This window comes from Diuraphis noxia, unplaced genomic scaffold (assembly GCF_037042655.1).
Source record: "Diuraphis noxia isolate RWA-SAM2 unplaced genomic scaffold, SU_Dnox_SAM2 contig0002, whole genome shotgun sequence".
Taxonomy (NCBI): domain Eukaryota; kingdom Metazoa; phylum Arthropoda; class Insecta; order Hemiptera; family Aphididae; genus Diuraphis; species Diuraphis noxia.
In genome coordinates, this window is record NW_028301712.1 from 71,001,207 (window position 1) to 71,025,288 (window position 24,082).

The window sequence follows — 24,082 nt, forward strand, 5'->3', positions numbered from 1 at the left end:
TTTTAATAAGCAATGCAAAACACAACGTTTTAGGTTATTTAAATATCACCAAAAAGCATTTAGCTTAAGCGCTGTGGCGTCTTGCTTGTTGTGTATACCGTTTTTTAAAAAAAAAAAAAAAAAAAAGATAAAAAGCTTTCGTAGTAGAAAACATCCATAAAGCTGTTATGTGTTGGATACGCGACTATAATATAATACTACCCGATGAAATTCCATTATGTACCTTTGCTATAGGGGTGGTTGATTAGTTTCTGCCGGGCATAGAAAAAGCATAACACGTTTTTTGTATATACGCGTAGCACTAAAGTGGTTTTACATTTTTCCTTCCCCTTGTGAAATTCAATTTTATAGTTTACACAACTAGAAATACAGTCCATATTGTTGTGATTTATTTTTTAACTTATTTTTACTTTTAAAATAATAACTCTTGCTTTCCCGTATCACAAACTATGAATACAAACCGAAAATGTTGTTATATCATAGCATCTGAAACGAAAAAAAATATCATAACATGTAGAATATTCATAACTGTGTTATTATTGAAGTATCTTGACCCCTTTTAACAATATTGCAGCACTTTTCGATCTGTAAGTATAAATTCACTTCATCAGGTCAAAATTGTCTTGCTCTGTTAGATAATATACATTTTTAAATGTTAATAACTTAACGTAATTGCTCCCTAATCCGATTTTCATCAGATTACGCCATTCGTCCCAGTAATCTTTTGTTTTGTTTCAATCGTCTAATTAATGTCCAAACAATAAATTAACTGTATTGCAACTATAACATTTGATTGTCAGTCCGCAATGGTAGCATATAGTAGTAGTCAGATACTTCCTGTCGGCGGCGTGTATAGAAAACTTCGACGAAGCTTACCACGGAAAAGGCCGATGGCTCCAGTAGATAATATTATAATCCCACCCCGGTTACAAAACCTTTGACCAACCACTTTATAATTAGATCGTTTACATAAACTTCGAAGGACCGCACGCGATACCAGCTGGCAATCTTTAAATGTACATAACTTTGGAATGTATCTAGAGGATGTTGCAGTGGTGTATGTAATGTGGAGAAGAGAGAGAAAGAGCTTAAACTCAAATTAATTGACAAACTTACTGCCGGTCGCGTAACACACAATATATAATAATTTATATAACATATATAGGTACTGCACACATACATACCCCATTATATATATACCTGCAACCGTACAAACATTAAACCGTATTATATATATATATATATATAGTGTTCGACTGCTAAATGTTGTTCAAAAATCCATTTTTATTTTTATTTCCCATTACACATTAATTTAGATGACCCCTGGCATGGATTAATATTTTAGTGTTTAAATTGAATTGATTATTACGTAGGTTCAGGTTCTTAACACCATCCATCATAATAATTATAATATTAGATATACAGACAATAAGTCTTGCTCACACACATAATATGTTTTTACAACGGTGAATCATATTGTTATTAATGTGTTATTGTCACCCGTTTCAATATTTGTCTCCAATCCGATATCTGTGTATATAATGAAACAATGCGCACGATCCGTCAATTTTTGAGCAGTATTCTAGATGATTAATTACTGTGCACGGACGATAGATAACCCTTTGTGGACCATTGTTATGCCTGATATTATATTCGACTGGAAATTCTTCCACGGGGTTATGAGTTTTGATGGCTATGGTAGTAGAAGGGGGTGATCAGCTCTGCTGCTGTCTGTCGTCAGCGCTACTACTGCTCGACTGTTAGCCCCTTCCTCCTATATCGTCAACTGTATAATATAGGGTTTGGAAAGTCATGGAAATGGAATTTATTCCAATCCAACAAATTCTAATGGATTCCAAGGACCGTATGCAAATGAAGAGTCAACGACGACTACGATGGCTGTGCCCTGATGTATATTTTGAATGGTTTTTGATTTTAACCGATTTTGCATTATAGTGCGCGCAGTCAGAAACAATACAAACGTTGTCTTCTTCGTGTTGTTATTGTTATCGTCATTTTGATTTTATATAACGCTTTCTAGCAAATCGAAATGCTGTTTTTTAATAATAATAAAATAAGAGACGTGTCTCTTGATTTCTCTAAAACAACCTATCAGCTATCTCAATGTTTAGTTGTAAATAATTATGTTAATCAAAAAAGAAAAAAAATCGTACTTTATTTTGTTTTTTTTCTCACTATTCGACGTTCGCCTGTCGGACATGTCAAACAGATTTTTATTTTATTTTTTTAAACACAATGAAAAAATAACCTATTTCAAATTTACAAAAAAAAATTAAAACATTTTTTTTTTCAAATATCATACTATTAAACTTTTTTTGGCATGCATATAAATAAATATATAGATAACTGATGTTTTATGGGCCGTTCATTTGAACACGATTTACAGTGTAAAAAAAATAATGCTATATTTTATGTATAACTATGTGTACATAAAAAAAAACTTTTTAAATGAATTTGTATCGCTTTTGATATATATGTATCTAATCGTCGAATGTTCTAAATGTATTCAGTATGTAGCTTATTTTAACAAATTTATTTTGTTTAGAAAGATTAAGTCTGTATATGTGCGAGGTAGCATATTAAGTACGTATTGTAACGAAAATATGACTTATTATATTATATAAACTTCAGCATATGTAATTATAGCAGAGAGAGTGCCAGAGAATTGAATTACTATCTTCGCCAAGACTGTTAGTGTAAACCTTTTTAAATCTCATCCCAGAAACATCATCGCACTTATCCCACATCCGGTCCGGTAACGTTTATAGTTGGAAGGGAAGGTTGTCGTTTTTCCGAGTCCTCTGCAGCAAATCGTAATCGTCGGTTTTTAATGCGTCTGAATAATAATAGTGATTTATTCGAAGTGTAAAAAACTAAACGAGTATATAAGTAAAAAGGTATGCATGTATTATATATAATAGATAGTTTCTGTGGTCGTCTTCGAGGACCCGTTAATATTCTCATCGCCTCTTAGGCGCCATTTGTCCATGGGAAAAAAAAGAATTGAACAATTTGCATATACTCTGGATTTTATCATTTCGTTTTTCGGTAAGGGTGACGAATGAGTGGCAGCCCTTTACGCACGACCGTAAACCCTGAAAATCGACCTCGATTTATTTATTTTTTCTCCCCCGGGCAATTGTCGATGTTGGGAAATCGGTGAAGACGTGTTTCCGATAAACCTGCACAAAACAATGCTTACGGACGCATTATTGTGCGATATGTTCGCTCCGCATCGTATATACCTATATAAATATTATCTGCATATGACGCGTACACAACGGTATGTATACACTCAACCTGCAGCCTATGTATTGTATTATCTGTTCGTCGCATCTGTCGGACACAAAGACGAATATGGGGGTTAACGAACCGTGTTTACATCCCCGACGATTCGGAACATCGCACCTGAGTGTTGTCAAATAATAATAATAATAAAAAAGTATGAAAACAAATAAATACAAACACAGTCACGATGATTGTCTGATCTGTTATTAACGACGGGGCGCGCGCGCTCGTTGCCGATTTCGACGTCTACTAACCTATTTCGGCCAATCCTAAACGTCGGCAAACCATCCGCAGGTGCGCCACTCTTTCGGAATATGATGTAATTTTTCGTTCTGGTTGGTTTCCACCCCCCCCCCCCTCCCCCACCGATCGGCGCCCTAATCGTCCCGCTGGTTTTCTCCGTCGACGAACGTTTTATCTCCCTTCAGTTTCTTGCAAATCGGTTTTCCGTTACTACTGCCAATCCCTGCAGTCCGCATTTTCTCCGATATTGATGTTTTAATTTATTATACATTTACAAACGCCAGTCGACATTTTTTTGTTTCGCCAATGACATTGTGTTAGTAGGTATACGTAGACTATATTATGTATAATCATAATATTATATACCTATTACCTATACTGTTTTACAATCATAATGATGATGATGGTGTCGTATAGTGTGATACACGCACACACTCGCAACCGTTAATTAATCAATTAATTCGCAGTCTCTTCCCTGCCCTCTGCATTCGCGTATAAAGTTTCATGTCGAATTAATCTCCCTTTGCCCTCTACACTACGCCGTCCATCCCCATTGTCGTCGTCATATCGGTGCAACGTGTGTAATATAATGATTATTATTATTATTACTATTACTATAGCGTACTTGTACTATACCGCGCAGACTGATCGGTATTTGTTTTTGTCGTAATAGCATATAGGTACTCACTACTCGTATTATTTGTTGTACGGCATTAGTGATGGCGGACGGGTGTAATATATATAAGTACGGCGTCGGAGGGCAGTGGACTTTCAAATCAATAACATTCGATATACGTATATATATTAAATTCGGTGTCGAACTCCATCACATCCTTCGAGTGTCGCCGTGGGGCAGTGATTTCGTCCCAAAGTTAATTACTGTTGTAAACGTCTATGACGTCCACAAAATGCGCGTGTCCTGCACTCCGATCATAATAATGTCTTATTTTCGCTATTTTTTGGCCGTGGTGTTTTGTCATGAGGCGGCGACGCGTGCGTCTATACTCTACACACTAACTCGAAGGTAGTATTTTTCGTTTTATTTCATTTTTATCGACCCATCACCCTTTTTAGTTCGACAGTTTAGAATGTATTTTATTTTTTTAATATTCATGAATACGTCAGATACTTACCGTATATATGTATGTCTGTGAATATTTACATAAAACCTATTTTAATATCTCTTTTCTTTTTGTGTTGGGCGCTTATAAAGCATTCAAATTTTTAGTTTCAAAAGCAACTAATCTTTTTTTCGATTGAAATTCCGATAATTTCTTCAGGCGTTTCACGGCATAAAAATCTAATATTAGCGAATTTAATTTAATTTTTTATTTTCATTGCGAAGTGTTTATGTACCTATATTTATTAGATTTTAACTCGCATTTTTGTCATTTTTCCTACGCCATCCCCCAAGTTTGCTCTTTAAATGAGTAATAATTAATCAAAATTCACAAACATTTACCTTAAGACTATTTCATAGTTAATTATGTTTGAACGTCATTAAAATATTGAAGTGTTTGCCTAAGAATTTAATATTCACTAGCTTCAAAATAATATACTAAAACCGGTATTTAATATAGGCACGGCAATTGTTTTGTAATAAAGTGTCGATTATTTACTTCTGTTTCATAATAATAATCAGTCATAAGTAAATACTAATTATTCAAACATGATGTATTTATTTTAATCGTGTATGAGTTCAATAATATAAATTTATTTCAAACAAAACTGCAAACAATTTTCTTTTAGTTAAAAAATAATTTTTAAATGTTAGTTTATTGTATTATTGAGTTTTGAGTATATTTTCTTTGATTCATCGGACATTCAATAAGGGACGTAGTAAACTAGTACCTATAATCTATACCATACATTTTGAGACTTAAACTTCTCTTCTGTTATAGTTTTATACTACCTATTCCAAGTTTGTAACATAATGACTCATCGTGAATTTAATTACAACCTTTAATAGTTAACTGTAGTTTTAAAAGTATTTGTCACTATTTACACTACGATTAATTTCAAAACCTATTAAAAACAACAATTTCTATGCTATTAACCATGGATTGCTTGCTTTAATTTATTTATTTAAAAAAAACTTTTTTTAACGAAAATTGTGTATTGTTTATATCTTTGTAGCCGAAATACTATATCTGCAATGTTAAGATTAAGTTTGATTACGTAAAGCTTGTAAAATTCCGCATCTTCGATAAAAAAAACTTAATACGCTGTTGCTGAATGTCTTCATTTTTTTCCCCCATAATACTATAATTTCGAGTTCTTTTTATGAGAGGATGTGTGCTACATCATACAAGTAGAAGACATTTTATGAGTTATACACATAAAGACTTAACTTATTCTTTTGATCACCCTGCACCTCGCACAAAAACAAACTTGTGCGACAAGGTAAAGTTAATGTTGATGTGGTACTCGCTCAGATAAGTGTTGGAAGAAAAAATTTCCAAAACTTGTCTTTCATGAAGTGATGATTAAATATTGCTATACACTTTCTGAAACAACCATAATACGTGTGTTTTGAAACGCGTATTTCTCGTGACAAAGTTTTGAAAGTAAGAAAAGAAAGTAAGTATTTTTTAGAATATTATAATTAAAAAAAAAACAACCTATGCAGGTAATAAGTATATTTACTTAATGGTAACAAAATTGATTCTGCTTAATGCTAATTTGCCATGATGTAAACTTATAATGTCATAACTATAAAGTGCCGTATTAAGATCAGTGTTGGACTTGAGCGCACGTCTGGTACGTACGAGCCCTCGCTACAAATTGGGTCCGTGTGAAAATTTCCAGGGACCACAAATGGCATTGGTGTAGATAATTATATACATTATAAATGAATAAACGATCCGCTGTATTTCATTCTAACGACTATGTGATGGTATGACCGGGTGTTAAAAATGTACGGCCAATCAACCCGAATGTCTCTCATCGTCGTCTCATATATGTATAATATACCATTATTATTACATATATATTGTTAACGTGTGCACGACCGTTGATGCAGGTGTATGAAATTTTGATGACAAACAGCGTGCGCCCGCGCACAGTGTGTGGGCCGATCCCGTCGTCGAATGCTTCTTGTATGAGGCAAAAATTGTATTCGATGAGAATACCGTGGGTAGTCCTCGCGTAGTGTAGTCCCTGCGCCGTTACCTTGCAATATATATATACATTATCTATAAATAATAATAACAATAATTGCCAACCTCGTATTAATATCGTCTCCTACATGATATTATATTTATATATAAAGTATTCCCCCGGAGGGATCGGCGGCGTGTGTATAGGTAATATATATATAATATTTATTATTTATAGAGATATGCGATCGTCGTATAATACGATAGGTAGTAGAAGTATTATATAGTAGCTGCAGTAGCAGTGTTAGTAGTGGTATCTACTTCTTATATACTGTATATAGTATTATATGGCGTAGTGGTGCGTGTGGTATATAATATATATATAGTCGGCAAAATGATCAATTGCTTTTCCCGGGCTAAGGGCACGCCCGCGAAATTCCATATATATCCACTCCCCACGGTGCGACGCAGCGCGGAACACAAAATTGCTTTTCTAAATACCTCCGATATCGTCCGTGAAAATGCCTGTCATTGTCGTAGTAGTCGGTCCCGCTCGTCCGTTCTCACGCCGCGCACATAGCTCTACATATTTATTTTTTTCGTCTCTCTTCCTTTCTTCCTTTTCCTTTTCTTCGGCATCGAGTACTGCCTCTATTCTGTGTAGCTAATACCCGTGTCAAATTTCCTGTTAACCACTTTGCAGGTATTTACACTTCATCCCCCCCCACACACACACACATCGCCCCCTCCTCACTCACTCTGCATCATCGTTGTCTTACTCGGTTTTCAAGTTCGTCGTCTATTTTCCCGCACGTGGTGTTCAGTGATGGCGACGTCGCGTCGACGAGGAGTGAAAAGTGCGACGATAGAAAATCGTATATTTTTTCCTCCTTAGCCTTCCTCTCGCTTGTTCGTTTTTGTGAGAACGCCGCTAAAAATGGTAAACTGACGAGCATTGTTTCTCGCGCGTTCTTCTTCTCGGTGGCTATTACAACGGAGCAAAAAAAAAATTAAAGTTTTTAAACGAAACAATATATGCATAGACCGCGCGTTCGAAATTTAAACGAAACCTGTGGTGGTTTTAGCGTTCGCAGCAGTGAATGATTGCATTCTACCGCGGGGCGAATCACCGGATGCACATTTATTATAATCATTAAAATATACGCGTACTTTAAATTATTTAATCTATACATTATAATATAATATATAGGTGGTAGAGAGAGAGAAAAAAATACACACGGGAATGAACGCGAAGGAGGACGTGTTGACAACCACGTTCGGCATTTATTTATTCGTTTGGTATGTCTATAGAAGATATTGTTTATCGAACGTTTTAGAAACCTTCAAATCGAATTTTCCCCGAAATACAACACTTATTCCTTTTGGCGGTGGCGTTGTTGTAGTCCTTTCTCCGCGTGACACATGTGCCAGGCGAATAAAGTTGTATTATTTTATTTTATTTTTTTTATTAGTAGTGACTTTTACACATTTTATAATATTACAAAAATGCATAACGCCCCTAGCTCTTCTATTCCACTATCAAGCCGGTGTGTACTTAGAACGCTTGTCAAAATTTAGTTGAAACTTGCGCGTTCTTACAATAATATTTTCTTTTCCGTCCCTTATTTTTCACGTATAGGTAGGTGTACATATTACATGTATGTTTATTTTATTGTTCGTGTTTTTCTCGTAGGTATCGTAATCGCATTTTAAACGAATGGTTCATGAACTGTTTATAGTTATAGTTCTGTGTATATACAGCCGCGCATATGTAAGGTGAAAATATTACCATTTTTACTTCGTTCTAAAATCTGAAACCGGCTGTAAAAAAATATGATTATATTACACAAAAATATTCATATAGCTATTCAACGTGTATTTACACGCCTGCAATCTTTATCCTAATGTTAAAACCCCCTAAAATGCTATTATACCTTCACCTCCTATACAGTAGCTATACATGAAGATATTGTTTTATTATTAAACGCGAATACAAACGTAGCAAAAAATAACTTTAAATGTTAATTCGTTATTTTTTTTATTTTTTTTATTTTTTTTAAATCAAATACCTACTTGGAACTATTGCGGTTACTACAAGTTTATAAACGAAAAATAAACCGCGCGTTTAATTATTAAAACTTTATGTTTTATATTGTTTGTACGCACTGTATAAAATACATGATAATATGATATATACTTATAATAGTTATAATGGTACTAAAAGTTAAATAAAACAAAAACTACATTTTCTATACCTTTCACAATAATATATTCTTACTTTTCTTTTATCCGCAAGTTCAGTTGTTTCGTTATGTGAAAAACATATATTGTATTGTTTTTGACATTTTAATGCTCGACCAAAATAACTGAACAGTGAGGATGGTGAATACACCACGTGCTGTAGTTTATTAGGTACATGAAAACGTATTCGCCCGAAAAATATAATATTTTGTTCGTAGCTCGTAAAATGAGAATGTCAATTTCACTTTTGACCATTCTGAAAACGAGCGGAAAAATAAATTAATATCCCATCGATAACGTTGACTGGACATAAAAAAAAATTGATAATAATGTCTACTGATCGACATGGGCTTGTTGTACAAGCCTTGTGGTGGTAATAAGCTTTCGACCATGTAGAACGTGTACGGTGCAGTTATTGTTATTATAATTATACCTATTACACTTATCAGCCATTTTGTCATCATATCGCTTTCTAGTAATAATTACCTATTGTCTATTGACAACGACGTTCCGAGAATATAATACACGACATGACTTATTGTAATTCTCCTTTATAGTTATATGTATAATATTATGACGTGCTATACCGATAATGCTCGATTGTTTCCTCGGAATTATTGCTATAGGACGGCTGGCTAAATCCTATATGTATTTTCGTTGCAGTTTTCACTGTTGACAATTTTTCATTCAAAGATTCTCATTTTTTTTTATTAATTTGTCCATTGAAAAAACATGGTATATCTCGTCACGTGTCGCGCTGAAAATAATTTAAAACACAATAATATTGGGTCTTTAAAACCTAATTATATGTACTAATAATGTATGCGTGGGCAGTGGGCTTAATATTATGTTATCATTACTCGTAAAAATTGTGTCGTACAACTAGTCGTCATAATGATGAAAAAATAAGTTCAAGTATATTGTTGTACTCCCCCGTCGTCACGGCTAAACAAAATTGTGAAAATCTACCGATCCATACGAAATATTTATCTACTCACTTTTCACTTCATAATAATGTTGTTAACGGCTTACTCATTCGTTTTATCGTTTTTGTTTAGCAGCTGTTCCGTAACCATCAAGCACAGCAGGCAGCGGCGGCCGCCGCTGCGGCAGCAAACCCGGCCGCAGCGGCCGCGCTAGCGTCTCAACAACTGCAGCTCATCCAGCAACAGCAACAGCAACAATTTCACCTACAGCAGCAACAACAGCTGGCCGCGGCGGCCGCTGGACTGGCGGCGGCTGCATCGGCTCCGGCTGCGACGCCGGTCGCTGCTGCTGCGGCCGCGGCCACGTTCGCGCCGCCAGGCACGACGGCTACAACGCCGTACATAATCAACCCGCAAGAACCTTACATGATCGCCGGTAAGTGTACCACGACGACGTGCCATATAGTTGTCACCGACGTATTACTATTATTACACATCACTCATAATATTTGTATAATATAATTATAATATACTGGCATAAAGTCACCCGTAATATTTTAAGGTGTATTTAAAGTTTTTATAAATTCTCACGACTGTTCTAACACGTCAATTAAAAATTTACAAGACTACATAGCTGCTGGTACTAAATAATTATAGAAACATGCACTATGTTTGCATTTTAAAATTCCCTAAAAATAATTTTAATTCAATTTTGACAGACATACAATTATTTGTTTTTTTACCTACACACACTTTTTTTAATAAACAAAAACATACATGATATGTACCATTCAAATATTATAGTATGTCAACATATTAATTTAACTGTAATATACATTTCATACCTAGTTATTGATATCAAATTGATTTTCTAATTTTCATTTGACTGAACATATAATGAAATATCTTTTTAATTTATTTTGTTTATTTCTTAAGTAATGTTTATATTTTTTAATATAAAAATGTGAAAAAAGTGCAAGTAGTCGGGTAAATTATCAATCGATGTAGTCTGCTACATAATAAACCTAAGTGCTAAGTATTATGTTAGATATATACATTATAAAACGTACTGATTAAATTACAATTTTCATCACAATATTAATATACTACCATCACGTCTTCTCTAATATACCCACCTACCTATTTTCCAAATTACCCAGTGCATTTCAACGACTATTTCTCTATCGTACGCTTGCAATAGTTTGATACTGCTGTAATTAATTAAACAATTAGATTATTATATAATATGATATTCGTTGTTTTCCTGTAGGAACGAATTATTCGAACTGGATTTAATATTTTCTTGACGCTTAACTTATTTTCCATTACAACAAGGCAGTGCCGTCCTAACCACCAATAACGCCCTAGGGCAACAATATTTGACGCCCCTCCGGGACCCTCCCCTCCCAAAAAAAAATATTGACTTCATATTTTTAATTAACCTCTTACCTTAAATTTGTTAAATACTTATAATAGGTTCCTGCTTATTTTTTTATTATTATTATTGTAATCTTATTTATATAAATTAATTTAATTTGTTTTTATGATTTTTTGAAGTTGACACTGATTTTATTATTCTGAGTACATTATAGAAAGAAATATATTATCACTATTTACATATAACAGTATATCCAAATAAAATTATAAAAAATCTTTTTATTCATAAAGTACATCTAATTATGAGTTATTTATAATATATTAACATAAATATTCAAAGTACTTTACACCTTTTATATTTATAACAACAAATAATTAATTTTAATAATTTTAAATGTTTTAATAACTTTATAACAGGTAGATGTAATATTTTACAATATTTCCAATATTTGAACATTATGTATAAACTTATTACTTATTTGGGTTATAAAAAAAGATTTTTTCCTAGCTTTAAGTTTTGCAAACTTTTCCACAATATCATTCCAATCTATGCTTCGGACCACTTCATTTTCAATGCTTAAAATAGATAATGCCGATGTTTTTTCATTTGCCAAAGATGAACGTAAATAATTCTTAACTCTCTTGAGTACAGAGAACGATCTTTCACCACTCTCCAGAGCATGGCATACAAACAAAAATTTTAAGGGCAATTTCAACATTAGGGAAAGTCATATTAAGTGTTGTAGATTAGGGCTGGCGGTATTTAAAATTTTGATACCAGTATCCGGTATTTGTTTACTGCCGGTATCCACGGTATTACCGGTTATACAGTATTTTCCATAATTACCGAAAATACCGTATCTCGGTAATTACCGAAAATATCGTATCTCGGAAGTTAGAATACGTCATTAGGTCTGGTAGTATATTGTAAAATATACGGCGAAAAGGGGAGGAGTTTCTTAAAAAAATATATTAAAGGTGCTACTTCTATAAACCTGGTGGTAGGGGGAGGGGGGTCGTGAGTTGACTGATTTTTTTTCACCTATTTTGAAAGGCCACGACGTTCAAAAAGTTGAAAAACGCTGATTTAAATCATATTCAATATTGTCATGGCGTCATGCTCTATAACAGGGATGGCCACTAACCTTAGTTTTGAGAGCCACAAATGTATGAAGCTATTTTGAAATGAGCCACCTTGCTAAGACAGGAAGGTATGCTTATAAAATTTTGTCCCGAGCACGAGACTAAGATAGAATGGACTGGAAACGAATAGGCGGCGGGTGGCGGAGAACAGGCGGTTTAAGATACTTATTACTTAGTAGGCTTGTATGGGGGTAATGCACGAAAATTACAACACACATACATATATTATAATTTATAATTATATACTAGGTACCTATATTATTCGATTAATAATGATGAATAATAAATTTAAGCTACGGTATTATTTTGGGTAATTACCGTACCTCGGTATTTTCTATAACAACGGTAATTATCGTAGCACGGTATTTTCGATACCAACGGTAATTACCGAATCACGGTATACCGGTATTCTGAAATACCGAAAATAACGGATATCGGTATTTTTTAATACCGGTAATTATCGAATTATCGAAAATACCGCCAGCCCTATTGTAGATTCTACATTTTGTACAAGTGAATAAGCGATGTTTATTTATAGAATTTAGTCGAACCACTGTAACCCGATTTACTTTTACAAGTGGTTAAAATTGATAATGAGTTTATTATTGAATACTAGAATAATCATTAATCAATGACAACTATACATATAGTGATATTAATACATATACAGTGTACATAAAACATAATATCATATCTTTGGGTAAGAAACTAATATTATTAATGTCCAGTGTCCACAGATAAGATAATATTGGTATTGATATTTATATACTATTGAAGGCATATAATTTAATTTACGCTATTTAATTTACTTTACAATATTTGATAGGTACTTATCTTCGATATTACAATATAAAAAGAAAATATTAATATCTAAAATAAAAACACCAAATTGTCTTTTTATTATTCATTTTATGACGCCCCCTAAGTTCATAATACTTTTGACGCCCTAGGGCACTTGCCCCATTTGCCCCCCCCCTTGGGACGGCTATGCAACAAGGTCTGCTTCCTATCTTCCTTCGGGTTTCCTACTGTCTGCCGTCATAGCCTACACACCTATGATACACCCCTCGCCGTATGCTATAATTGCGTTATACATCCACCATTTTTGATAAAAAATAAAACATGTACCTATATATTATATTAAAATATTATTGTACTTCATCGAACGTTTTATTACTATTGTGTGCGTGCGTGTGTTGTCACAATAAAGGCTTTATGGGCTCAGGTCCGACAGTGGTGCCGCAATACTACGGCGTGCCGTGGGGCATGTATCCGGCGGGCAGCATCATACAACCGGCCGGCGCGGCTGGTCAGCCCGGCACCGCGGCCAACGGCACCAACACGGCCCAGCAACAGCGCAGGCCGATGAGCCCGTCGCAGGGAGACGGCACCCAGTACCAGGTCATACCGGCGTTCTACGACCAAAACGGATCGCTGGTGATGACCCGCAACGGCGGTCAGCTCCGACTCGTGTCACCGGCATCGGTCATCGTCAACGCCCAACAAGGTACGCAATCGTCTAACCGCATCATAATATAATATTACGTTGACGCAGTATTGTCATAATTATTATCGCGTCGTACAAATTGTACATTGGCGTGCGCACTGCAGGGGCTGCCCGAAGCCCTAATCATAAAACAAAGATCCAGATGGGTTGGTTTTCGACATTTTTTCGTTTGTGGTATTCGTCGTGTGTATGATTTTATAATATCCTAGAGTGATGTATTGTAATTAGTTTTTGAAGATTTATTTTCAAAATGAGTTCTACTACAAACATCGAAAGCGCAAAGCTCTAATGATAAATCGGTGTTAATAAAAGTTCCCAATGATCGGAAACAACAGAAACTTTTTTGACTAATTTCTCAACAGAAAATGGTATGTTACCAAGTATTTGTAAACAGTTAATTTTTAATTGGTTTCTACTTTCTTCCATAACTTAGAGTTAACTCATATACATACACTTATTTTTATTATAAGAGTTTTTGATCAATTTTCATTTTAAGAATCGTTTAGGTTGTATAATAAACAATTACATGTAGGTACCTATAGTGGTTTTCAAAATTTTTGTGAGACCTAACGTTCATTTCCGGAACCAAAAGTGCGCACGTCTATACGCCATTATACGCATTTTATATCCATTGTTGTATAAATATTTATAGTTAACGTTGTGTGCGTGTGCGTGTGTGCAATATGCAAGGCGAAAGTATTTTCATTAGCGTATGTGTATATCCGTTGCCGTCCGAAATCTTTTAACTATTATCGTACGAAAGACGCACCCCCTCCCCCCATCCCTCGCGAGCATTTTACGGCGGTCGTGTATCTTCTACTTAATAATATTATAATTTAAGACCGTCGAGCGCGAACGAAACGGTGGTTTTAATATAATATAGTATAATATTATATATATATATATATATACGCTGACGACGAGATGCAATTTTAATAATGCCTAATAAAGTAATGTCTAATATAACAGTATTGTCTCGACCCGTCGTCATACCGAGAGCATATTGTATATTATAATGTTATTATTTTCATTCGTCGTGGCATCTACTGCAGATATCGACGGTATAGCTAAGAGTGGGCAGGGGGTGTATAAATTACGGCACAAAAGTGTGGAGGGTTGGGGTGGGAAAGGGGCGTGCGACGACCGTAATATTAAAGCAGCGTATAGTGCTGCGTTCGTATTATAATAATATACTCGTGACGTGTATTTTATGTGAATTAGTAGCAATGTTGACGGTGCGTGTGGTGCGTGCGCGGAACAGAGGCTAATGAATTTTCCGTGGGCACATTTTATGTGGATAATAAAATAATATTTATCATAAATATACGACCGTATACGAGTGTAATAATTCCGTCATTGCTAGCACCGCCGCGTGTACGACGTTAAAAATAAATATGTCGTCGTCATCATATACGGCCGCCATAAACGCCCACACTCCAACGGAACCGAGCCGGATTTTTACCTCCGTCGCCATCATCACTTTCGTGTTATTGGTGTTTTATCTCGGGGTGTTTTTTGACAGGACTCCAACCACAGCCTCAGCAGGCGGTCGGTTCGGCAGCCAACAACTATTCGACCAACTTGACCTCACTGACATCCAGCCTTTCGTCGCTGGGGGTCAGCGCAGGTACGTTTTTGCCTTCGTTGCCTTCGTCGTCGTTGTTGTTGTTGTTGATGTTGATATTGTTGTTGTTGTTGTTGTTGTTGTTGTTGCATGTCGCATTATATATATATATTTATAAATACATATAATATTGTGTTTAATATAATATAATACGCCTTTGGGAAATCCCGCAGTTCGCCTCAACCGTTTTGTAAAATGACTAATGATAATAATATACGTACCACCTAACAATAAATGTGTGGTATAATAATCTCGTATAATATATAGCGTGCAACAGCAGCTTCAGCGTGTACTTATAGGTTTCGTGTGGATTAATATTATACGTTTTTCTCTTAGCGACGCCTTTCATAATACTATATATACGCGCAGATTATTATAATATGTGGTTTTTGTTTTTGTTTTTTTTTGTTTTGCACGCTTTTGCATAATATTTATAACAATAATAACAATAACAATAATGATAGTAATAATAATATGTGCCTCCACTCGACTTTGTACACACTATACGTACAGCAAAGGATCTCCCGAATGATTCAAACTCCACTCAATATGCTATTTTGCTGCAAATACTATGTACCTACTATATCTCTACACGCGTTTATGTTGTGCGCACTTTAGCGTTTAATATAATAATAATAATACCATACCTCACCGCACCGCACTTAACCGCCTCACAGACTTACACACGCTACCTACCCACCACACCACCACTTACAACTACTACTACCACTACTACATGAACAATAACAATACAGCTATACTACTACTACTATTACTACTACTACTACTACTACTACTACTATTAATATTATACCTTTCCGACGACACCGGTATAAAATAAAGGGTCTTGAGTGCAAGTTTTCACACGTTGTTTTCTCGCCCCACCCGTGATCGCTTTAATATTAATACCCAATTATACATATTTTAGTACGATTTCTCACACGAGTAGGTTTTTTTTTAAATGCCGTTTTGTTTTACATAATATATACCTATATGTTGAAATTATATTAAATTATATATATATATAGGTACCTGTGAGGGTGGTAGTTATTACATGTATAGCGTGTGCTTTGAGCAGCTACACAGTTCTTATATCCCCACCTGTTAACATGACGGATTCGCAGCACGCACACTATATACATACGTGTTTGTATATAATTATACATTTACTACTTACGCTGTTACAGTGTTACCCATACTAATTTACCATAAATAATAATATTATGTATCACGTTTTTGAATAAAATTTCGATTCGATCTAACTGTTGACATCACACCAATGCATAATATTTACATAGTATTTATAAACGATTTTTCCTATGAAAACACAATCATATAATCAATATACGTACATTTATTAGTACATTATTTTTCTGTCTATATTCTATTCCATACACTTATGGTCGCGATAAATTAAATATACTGTCCTGACTGCTGGTATAGCACTGACCGATGAACTGTTAAAAGCTACCCCACGACCAGAGAGAGCCATCGAGTTTTCTTGCTTTCCGCTGTCCCTTTCCATCCGGTGCATTATACCTTAGATGCAGTCTCTTTTTCCCATTCGTAGTGGTTTTCGACAGAAGAGTATTCTCCTTAGCCACGTATTTTTCGACCGTGCCCTTATGTATGGGGTCAACGCCTACGCATTTTTTTTTGTCCACGTTTCGAACTCAACTACAGTTTAACCTGCAACCGTGTCCTAAATATATATACACCACTCGTACGTCGCAGTTGTATCGTTTCTGTCATATTTTGTTCTCTTGAATAATACATTAATACCTATTATTCTTACTTTTGACGTCCTACCGTATTTTAATTATCTCTAGGGTTCACATATTGATAGATTTGTTACTATAATATAAGTATACCCGTTGGCTGCAGTCAGTCTAATTATTATTTGTAGCTAGGTATATAACCGTAGCTGCCGTGTAACGTAACGTGCGCGTTGCCCATTTAAATCTTCGGACGACGGGTTAATTAAAACGGAAGTATAGTGACAACACGATCAAGATGGATGTGTTTGTTAACCCACCCCTACGCCTCGGCGTGCGGGTGAAGAAAACGCACTCGTAACAACTAAACCACCGGTAAAATTTATTACTATTATCATCCCGTCTTAAAGTTTTAGGGGTCGATTAAATTAAACCTGAGTAGTGGGATCATAAATTTTAACGTAAAAACACGATATGCTTTAAGCACAATATTGTTGTTCTATATTCTCGTGGATTTAGATTCGCGGCTTTATTATTATTATTATTATTATTGTTATTATTATATACCTATACACTGTGGGTGTTTTAATAGCGTTTTATATACCGGACAGACCTAAAGTAATATCTAATAGTATATCAGTATGCACGCCTAACACGAGTAAACACCACAGTGCGCCCACCCTGTATACGCGTGGTATTATATCATATTAATTATCATTATACGCTAGGATAATAAAAACAACGTTAACATTTTTTTTTTTTAACTTTTTTTTTTGTTTTTTCAATTTATAATATTGTATTATAATAGACGTCTAGTTATATTGTTACGGTTTGAACAGTAGATTAGCCGCGTATGAAGTACCTACGTGAACAATACGTTTACCCGACAATTAACACTGCAGTGTAAATGACACCACTATACTTTTGCGGCTAATTGTCATGTTTTATCGTCGCATATATATACCACCTACCCACAGAATATATAACTATATCACCGTGTATTCTAAAAGCAACAATACTTACGGGGCTGTTTCTTTTTTCCGTGTTTGTTTTCGACAGCTGGCGTACACGATGTCAACGTCAGTCTTGGTCTAGGGTCCGGAAATGCCGGCAGACGCGATTCCTTTGACCGTAACACGTCCGCCTTTTCGCCGTCCATGGACTACGCCCGTCATAAGTGGCCGCAGTACAACACACTGGGTATGTACCACTATTTGATTCCGTTTGCCCCGTCGATCGTGTGACTAATACAAAAATAATTCTCTCTCCCACGTCTATGTCGCACAGCGTCCCAAAGCCCTTTAGGTCTCGCCTCGGGATCTCTAACACCTCCACCAGCCATGGGCTCCGCGTCCAATTTACAGATGGGCCTCATGAATTCGGCCAACAACGCCAACAGAGGTCTGATGAACGCTGCGCCGGGCGCTGAAGCCATGTCCAAGTTTAGGGCCAGTGCAGGTATGTACACGTTTGCAGTATAATACACACAAAACAACGTCGATGTGATCAACGTTACCCACCAACAACACGTCCGTGTTTGTGTTCATTTGTTATTTTGCTTGTGAACAGATTACGCTATGGGTGGTCTAGCCGCCAACGGAGCTATGTTTAGCACAGCGGCAAATCCGAACAATACGAATTCCTTGTTCAACAAGATGGGTGGCGTCCGTGGTAGCGCTTCTTCGTTGGGTGGTTCTTCCATAACGTTGGACTCAAAACCGTCCGGCCGGAGCAGGCTCTTGGAAGACTTTAGGTAGGTTACCTTCTTAAGAACAACGTCTGGTCTACTGCCATTTTGGGGATGAGCTCACTGAGAATAAGATGGGAGGGTGGGACAAGTGTGAGTAATTTTATGAAGTTTTTTTAACTTACAGTCGAAAAGATTTAAATCAATGAAACTGCTTGGTTAATTACACCCGATAATACCATTTGGGTGTGATTTTATATTTTGTTATTTAGAACATCGGTAATATACAAAATCGTATATTAATGCTGTTTAAATATTTATCTCATTCGCTTCAAGTGGGGGGGAGGGGTACAAGCCCCGCTGTCTTAGTTATTTGTGTAACTTGTGTGGCTCATCTGCCGATTTGGCGTGGCATTCGTCCCCGATCAGTTAATCGTAATCAATCGAATTCTCCTGCACTGTGGCAGGAACAATCGTTACCCCAGTCTTCAACTACGAGACCTCACCAATCATATTGTCGAGTTTTCCCAAGACCAACACGGCTCCAGGTTTATACAGCAGAAGTTGGAGAGGGCTTCCACGCCCGAGAAGCAGTTGGTGTTCTCGGAGATATTGGCCGCCGCGTACAGCTTGATGACCGACGTGTTTGGCAATTACGTCATTCAAAAGTTCTTCGAGTTCGGCACGCCCGAACAGAAATCCACATTGGCGCAGAAGGTATGTCGTCGCTGTAAACTATTATATTTTTCATTTGTTATCTCCAAACGGTCTTGAATAATATCTCAACATCCAAATATTACATCGGCTTGTTGTAAATAGGTACGTGGACATGTGTTGCCATTGGCGTTGCAAATGTACGGCTGCAGGGTTATCCAGAAGGCGTTGGAGAGCGTGGGCGGAGAACAACAAGTGGAAATCGTGCGCGAGCTCGACGGCCATGTCTTGAAATGCGTTAAAGACCAAAACGGTAATCACGTAGTCCAAAAATGCATCGAGTGTGTTGATCCACACGCTCTGCAATTCATCATCAACGCTTTCCAAGGACAAGTAAGTGATTCTAAATTTGGGACATCAAAATTAGTAATCGGAAGAAAATATTACTAACATCTAACTACATTTGATTTGTCTAGGTTTTAACACTATCAACACACCCATACGGATGCAGAGTCATTCAGCGTATACTCGAACATTGTACATCTGAACAGACAGCACCGATACTTGACGAAATGCATCAACACGTTGAACAATTGATACAAGACCAGTATGGAAACTATGTAATTCAACATGTATTAGGTACGTTTGTGTTAACCGTTAAATCTTGTTCTCTTTTAAAGTGTGCAATTTATATTAATATATTACCGCTCTTCTGGGTGCACTTTCTTATGGTCGTGTATTAAATTATTCATTTGTAATTTCATTTTACAGAGCACGGTAAACAAGAGGACAAATCTAAATTAATATGCTCTGTCCGCGGAAAGGTGTTGACACTATCCCAGCATAAGTTTGCATCGAACGTTGTGGAAAAATGTGTAACGCACGCTACGCGTAGTGAACGATCAATGCTTATAGAAGAGGTTTGCGGCTTTAATGACAAGTAAGTAGCTATATAAATAGTAGGTCCAATATTGATTTATGTCATTATTAAATTGTGTTTTTTCTCACCATCTAGCGCTTTACATGTAATGATGAAAGATCAATACGCTAATTATGTAGTGCAAAAAATGTTGGATGTATGCGAATCTTCTCAACGTAAGGTGCTTATGCACAAAATCCGTCCCCATTTTGCATCACTGCGCAAGTACACATACGGCAAACATATTATTTCTAAATTGGAAAAATACTTCATGAAGAGCAACCAACAGTCTGTGCCTGTATCTGAATTGGGGCCTATTGGACCACCAACAAATGGAGTGCTTTAAACAATTCTATATTTTCTACTACAATTTTTTTTTTTTTTTTATCATTGTATCCCTTAATTAGTATTTTGAATCCAAATTAAGTTCTTTTTTTTTAAATTACTATATAATTATTATTCAAAGTTAGTGGGTTTAACTTAATTTTTGTGCATTAAAAATATTAGTATCCAAATTTAGTTAACAATATGTGGATTTGGATATTTTTTTTTTTTATTATTATTTGTTAGAAACAAAAAAAAAATAATTACTAATTAGCTTATTAGTGTGGGGCTTTAATATATCTTAATATTAATTACACTTTGAATACAATATGGCAAATACGACAATTTTTTTTTTTAACAAGTTCTAATATGGTGACGTTTACAAGGTATGTATATTAAAAACAATTAGCACCCCATTTTTGTGACCTTAGCAAATTTCTTATACAGCGTTCGTGTATATTTTGCTTCCAATTATATTATAGTGTACAAAAATAAAATCGGGTCATCTTATGAAATACATTTTTTTTTTTTAACTTGTCAAATGATTGTGTATAATATTTTGTATAATTTTTTTTATATAGTATTTCATTTAATTTTTAAACAGGGTTTAAATTAGATTTTGATAGTGAAGTTTTGTTTGTTTTTCTGTAATATAAAATCAAGTTTCTTTCTCTATATAAATATTAAATATAAATTGAAAGTAATTCATTCCTGTAATTTTTTTTTATATATACGCTGTATAAAGAAATTATATAATGTACACATTTAATCGCTACAATGCTTTTTTTTTATTATTATTATTATATATATTTATATATATAAATGTATAAAATTGCATATTTTTAAATCTGTGAAAGCCATTATGTTTATGTTGTATATGAAAAATCTGTAAGCTAAATCCTACCAGTTTTGGGTACACAATTATTTTTTATTTTTATTATTATTCTATCCGTACTGAAAAAAATTGGTGATAAATATGTGTATATAAATTTATGTTTTTATATATATGCAAAAATTATCCTGTCATTCGTAATAACTAATAATTTTATATAATTTTATAAAACTCGAAACGTGTTTCTCATAGACGCATAAGTTAGACTATGATGTTCCTGATAATATGTACATAATGAAGAAATGTGAACATAATCTTTTTTCTCTAATGATAAATTTTAAAAAGTTTTCTTTTCTTTCCAACTTATGTATTAAACATTTAAAACAAACACAAATAACACTATTAAGCTCCAATAATGGAGTGAAAAAATTAAACATTTTAAAATTATATTATATTTTTATGTTTTGATTATAATATGTATAAAACATCTAAAAAATAAAAATAAATTAAGACTGCTAATTTTTAGTATATTGTGTAATTAAAATTTTTTTTTCTATTATAATTGACCTGTACCCATCTATAAACTTAAAATTGTAAATTTTGCTCCAGCAAACATAGGTAACCAGTATATTGTTATTAACCAGTAATTCATTATTATTTGACTCGGTGCCCTATCACAAATTCGTCAAAATAAAATTGTTGTTGTCTTGACTATAGCCTTGGTCTTGAAACTTTCCATTTTTAAAAGATATTGCAGTTTTATACATTTGCATTTTTATTTATACTCATTTAATTATACGCAATCATTATTTTAAAATATTAATTCCATTAAAAACGGATATTACAATTTTGCATTCAGGATTATTAAATTACACATTTTTATATATGTTAATATTATATTTCTAAAAATTTAACCACCTATGCAATTTATAATGTTTGTACTTCTTCGAGTACATTACACGCAACCTTTAATTATTAAAACCAATAAACACCTCATTAATATTTTTAATAAATGGAACTGTATTTATGTGTGAGATGCCATTTTGACCCATTATACGCGTTGATATAGATTAATCATATAGTTTTTTCTTGAGACACACTTAGCATAATATGATCATAAAAAAAATGTCTCTCATCAAATTCTATAGTAACTAATTCATTGGTAACACATAGATACAAATTTTCTCCCTTTTAAATTTAGACTTGTAATGTTTCTTAAAATAATATTTGGATTAGCTGTTATAATAAATAACTAATGATATTAAATATAATAATAATATATATATAAATGAAAAATATTTTGGACATCCCTTTTAATCCCCTCGTAATCTATTTACACTAGTTTAGTACTAATATAATAATATTATATAAATATATTTTGATTTATATTTTTAGATTTATTTTTAATTATGATTTTTCGTCTATTATCATTAAAAAAAATATATATATGTGTATAACTAATAAAATAATAGTTAGATTATTGTAGAAATTTTAGCATGCAATATTTGCATGGTAAACATTATTATGTTCAGTATAAATGATTTATGACAAACTTTTTTAAAGTTTTAAGTAGAATCCACGTATATAAATAAAATGAAAAAACACAGCCTGTTTACTCTATCTATGACTTAATGATGGTTAGAATTTTTACTTTGTCTATCTGTATTTTAATTTATTATTCCTATGTAAATTTGTATGGGGTTAACTACTAACAATTTAATATTGGCAGTGTAAAGAAAGCGTAAAAAAGTTATATATTTCATAGCAAGACTGATGTGTAAAGGTTTATTAATATTTTGACAGTGTAAGTAAATTTGTTCATTATTATTTCCATTATATAATATTTATAAATATATGAAAATAATGTTAAAAGTTATTAATTTTTATTAGGTTTTTTATTCTAATTGACATTTTTGTTAGATTTTTTTTTGTTATTTTTAATGACGATCAGTGTATGAATTTCTTTCACTATATGTAAACAATTATTATTATATATATTTTTTTTTTTTTTAAGAAATTCAAAACAGCTTTAAAACTGTGCTGTGGTTTTAAATATAAACATTATTATTTTATAGACCCTATTCGATTTACTAAGGAAATATCGTAGTGGTATTTGATTAATGTAATAAAAACTTATTAATTAAAGTAATATTCTTAGTATTTATTACTACTCTATACATATATATTATAATGCCTGTATATTCAAACTTAAAACATTTTTTTTTTGTGTATTGGTATAGTGTAACATTTGAATTTGTAGTTATCGTGTTTATTTGAAGTTAAAATTTTGATGCTATGTGCACTATAAAAAACCCTAAAAAAATTATAATATTTGTTATATTATATAAATTAAAAATATATATATTAGTAATATTATATAAATTATAGTTCTCTGTGTAATTTGATGTAATTGATGTAATATTTAGCATTTGTGTAATAATGTACTATGTAAAGGTATATAAAAATATAATTAAAAAAAAAAA

At 33.8% G+C, this 24,082-nt stretch overlaps 1 protein-coding gene across 2 annotated transcripts in view; it reads left to right on the forward strand.

The window, feature by feature from the left end:
• The window catches only part of LOC107173099 (pumilio), a 108,153-nt gene extending 84,544 nt beyond the window's left edge, over positions 1 to 23,609 (forward strand). The window contains exons 10-20 of one of the 2 annotated variants that reach the window (XM_089221066.1): positions 9,950 to 10,253; positions 13,548 to 13,844; positions 15,367 to 15,471; positions 18,243 to 18,383; positions 18,471 to 18,641; positions 18,753 to 18,936; positions 19,338 to 19,587; positions 19,690 to 19,917; positions 20,001 to 20,163; positions 20,296 to 20,464; positions 20,540 to 23,609. In XM_089221066.1, the coding sequence (XP_089077192.1) occupies positions 9,950 to 10,253; positions 13,548 to 13,844; positions 15,367 to 15,471; positions 18,243 to 18,383; positions 18,471 to 18,641; positions 18,753 to 18,936; positions 19,338 to 19,587; positions 19,690 to 19,917; positions 20,001 to 20,163; positions 20,296 to 20,464; positions 20,540 to 20,789 (2,262 nt within the window). In that variant the 3' untranslated portion in view covers positions 20,790 to 23,609. The remainder of the gene's footprint in view (positions 1 to 9,949; positions 10,254 to 13,547; positions 13,845 to 15,366; positions 15,472 to 18,242; positions 18,384 to 18,470; positions 18,642 to 18,752; positions 18,937 to 19,337; positions 19,588 to 19,689; positions 19,918 to 20,000; positions 20,164 to 20,295; positions 20,465 to 20,539) is intronic. The other variant, XM_089221067.1, reaches the window with a different exon arrangement.
• The last annotated feature ends 473 nt before the right edge of the window (positions 23,610 to 24,082 follow it).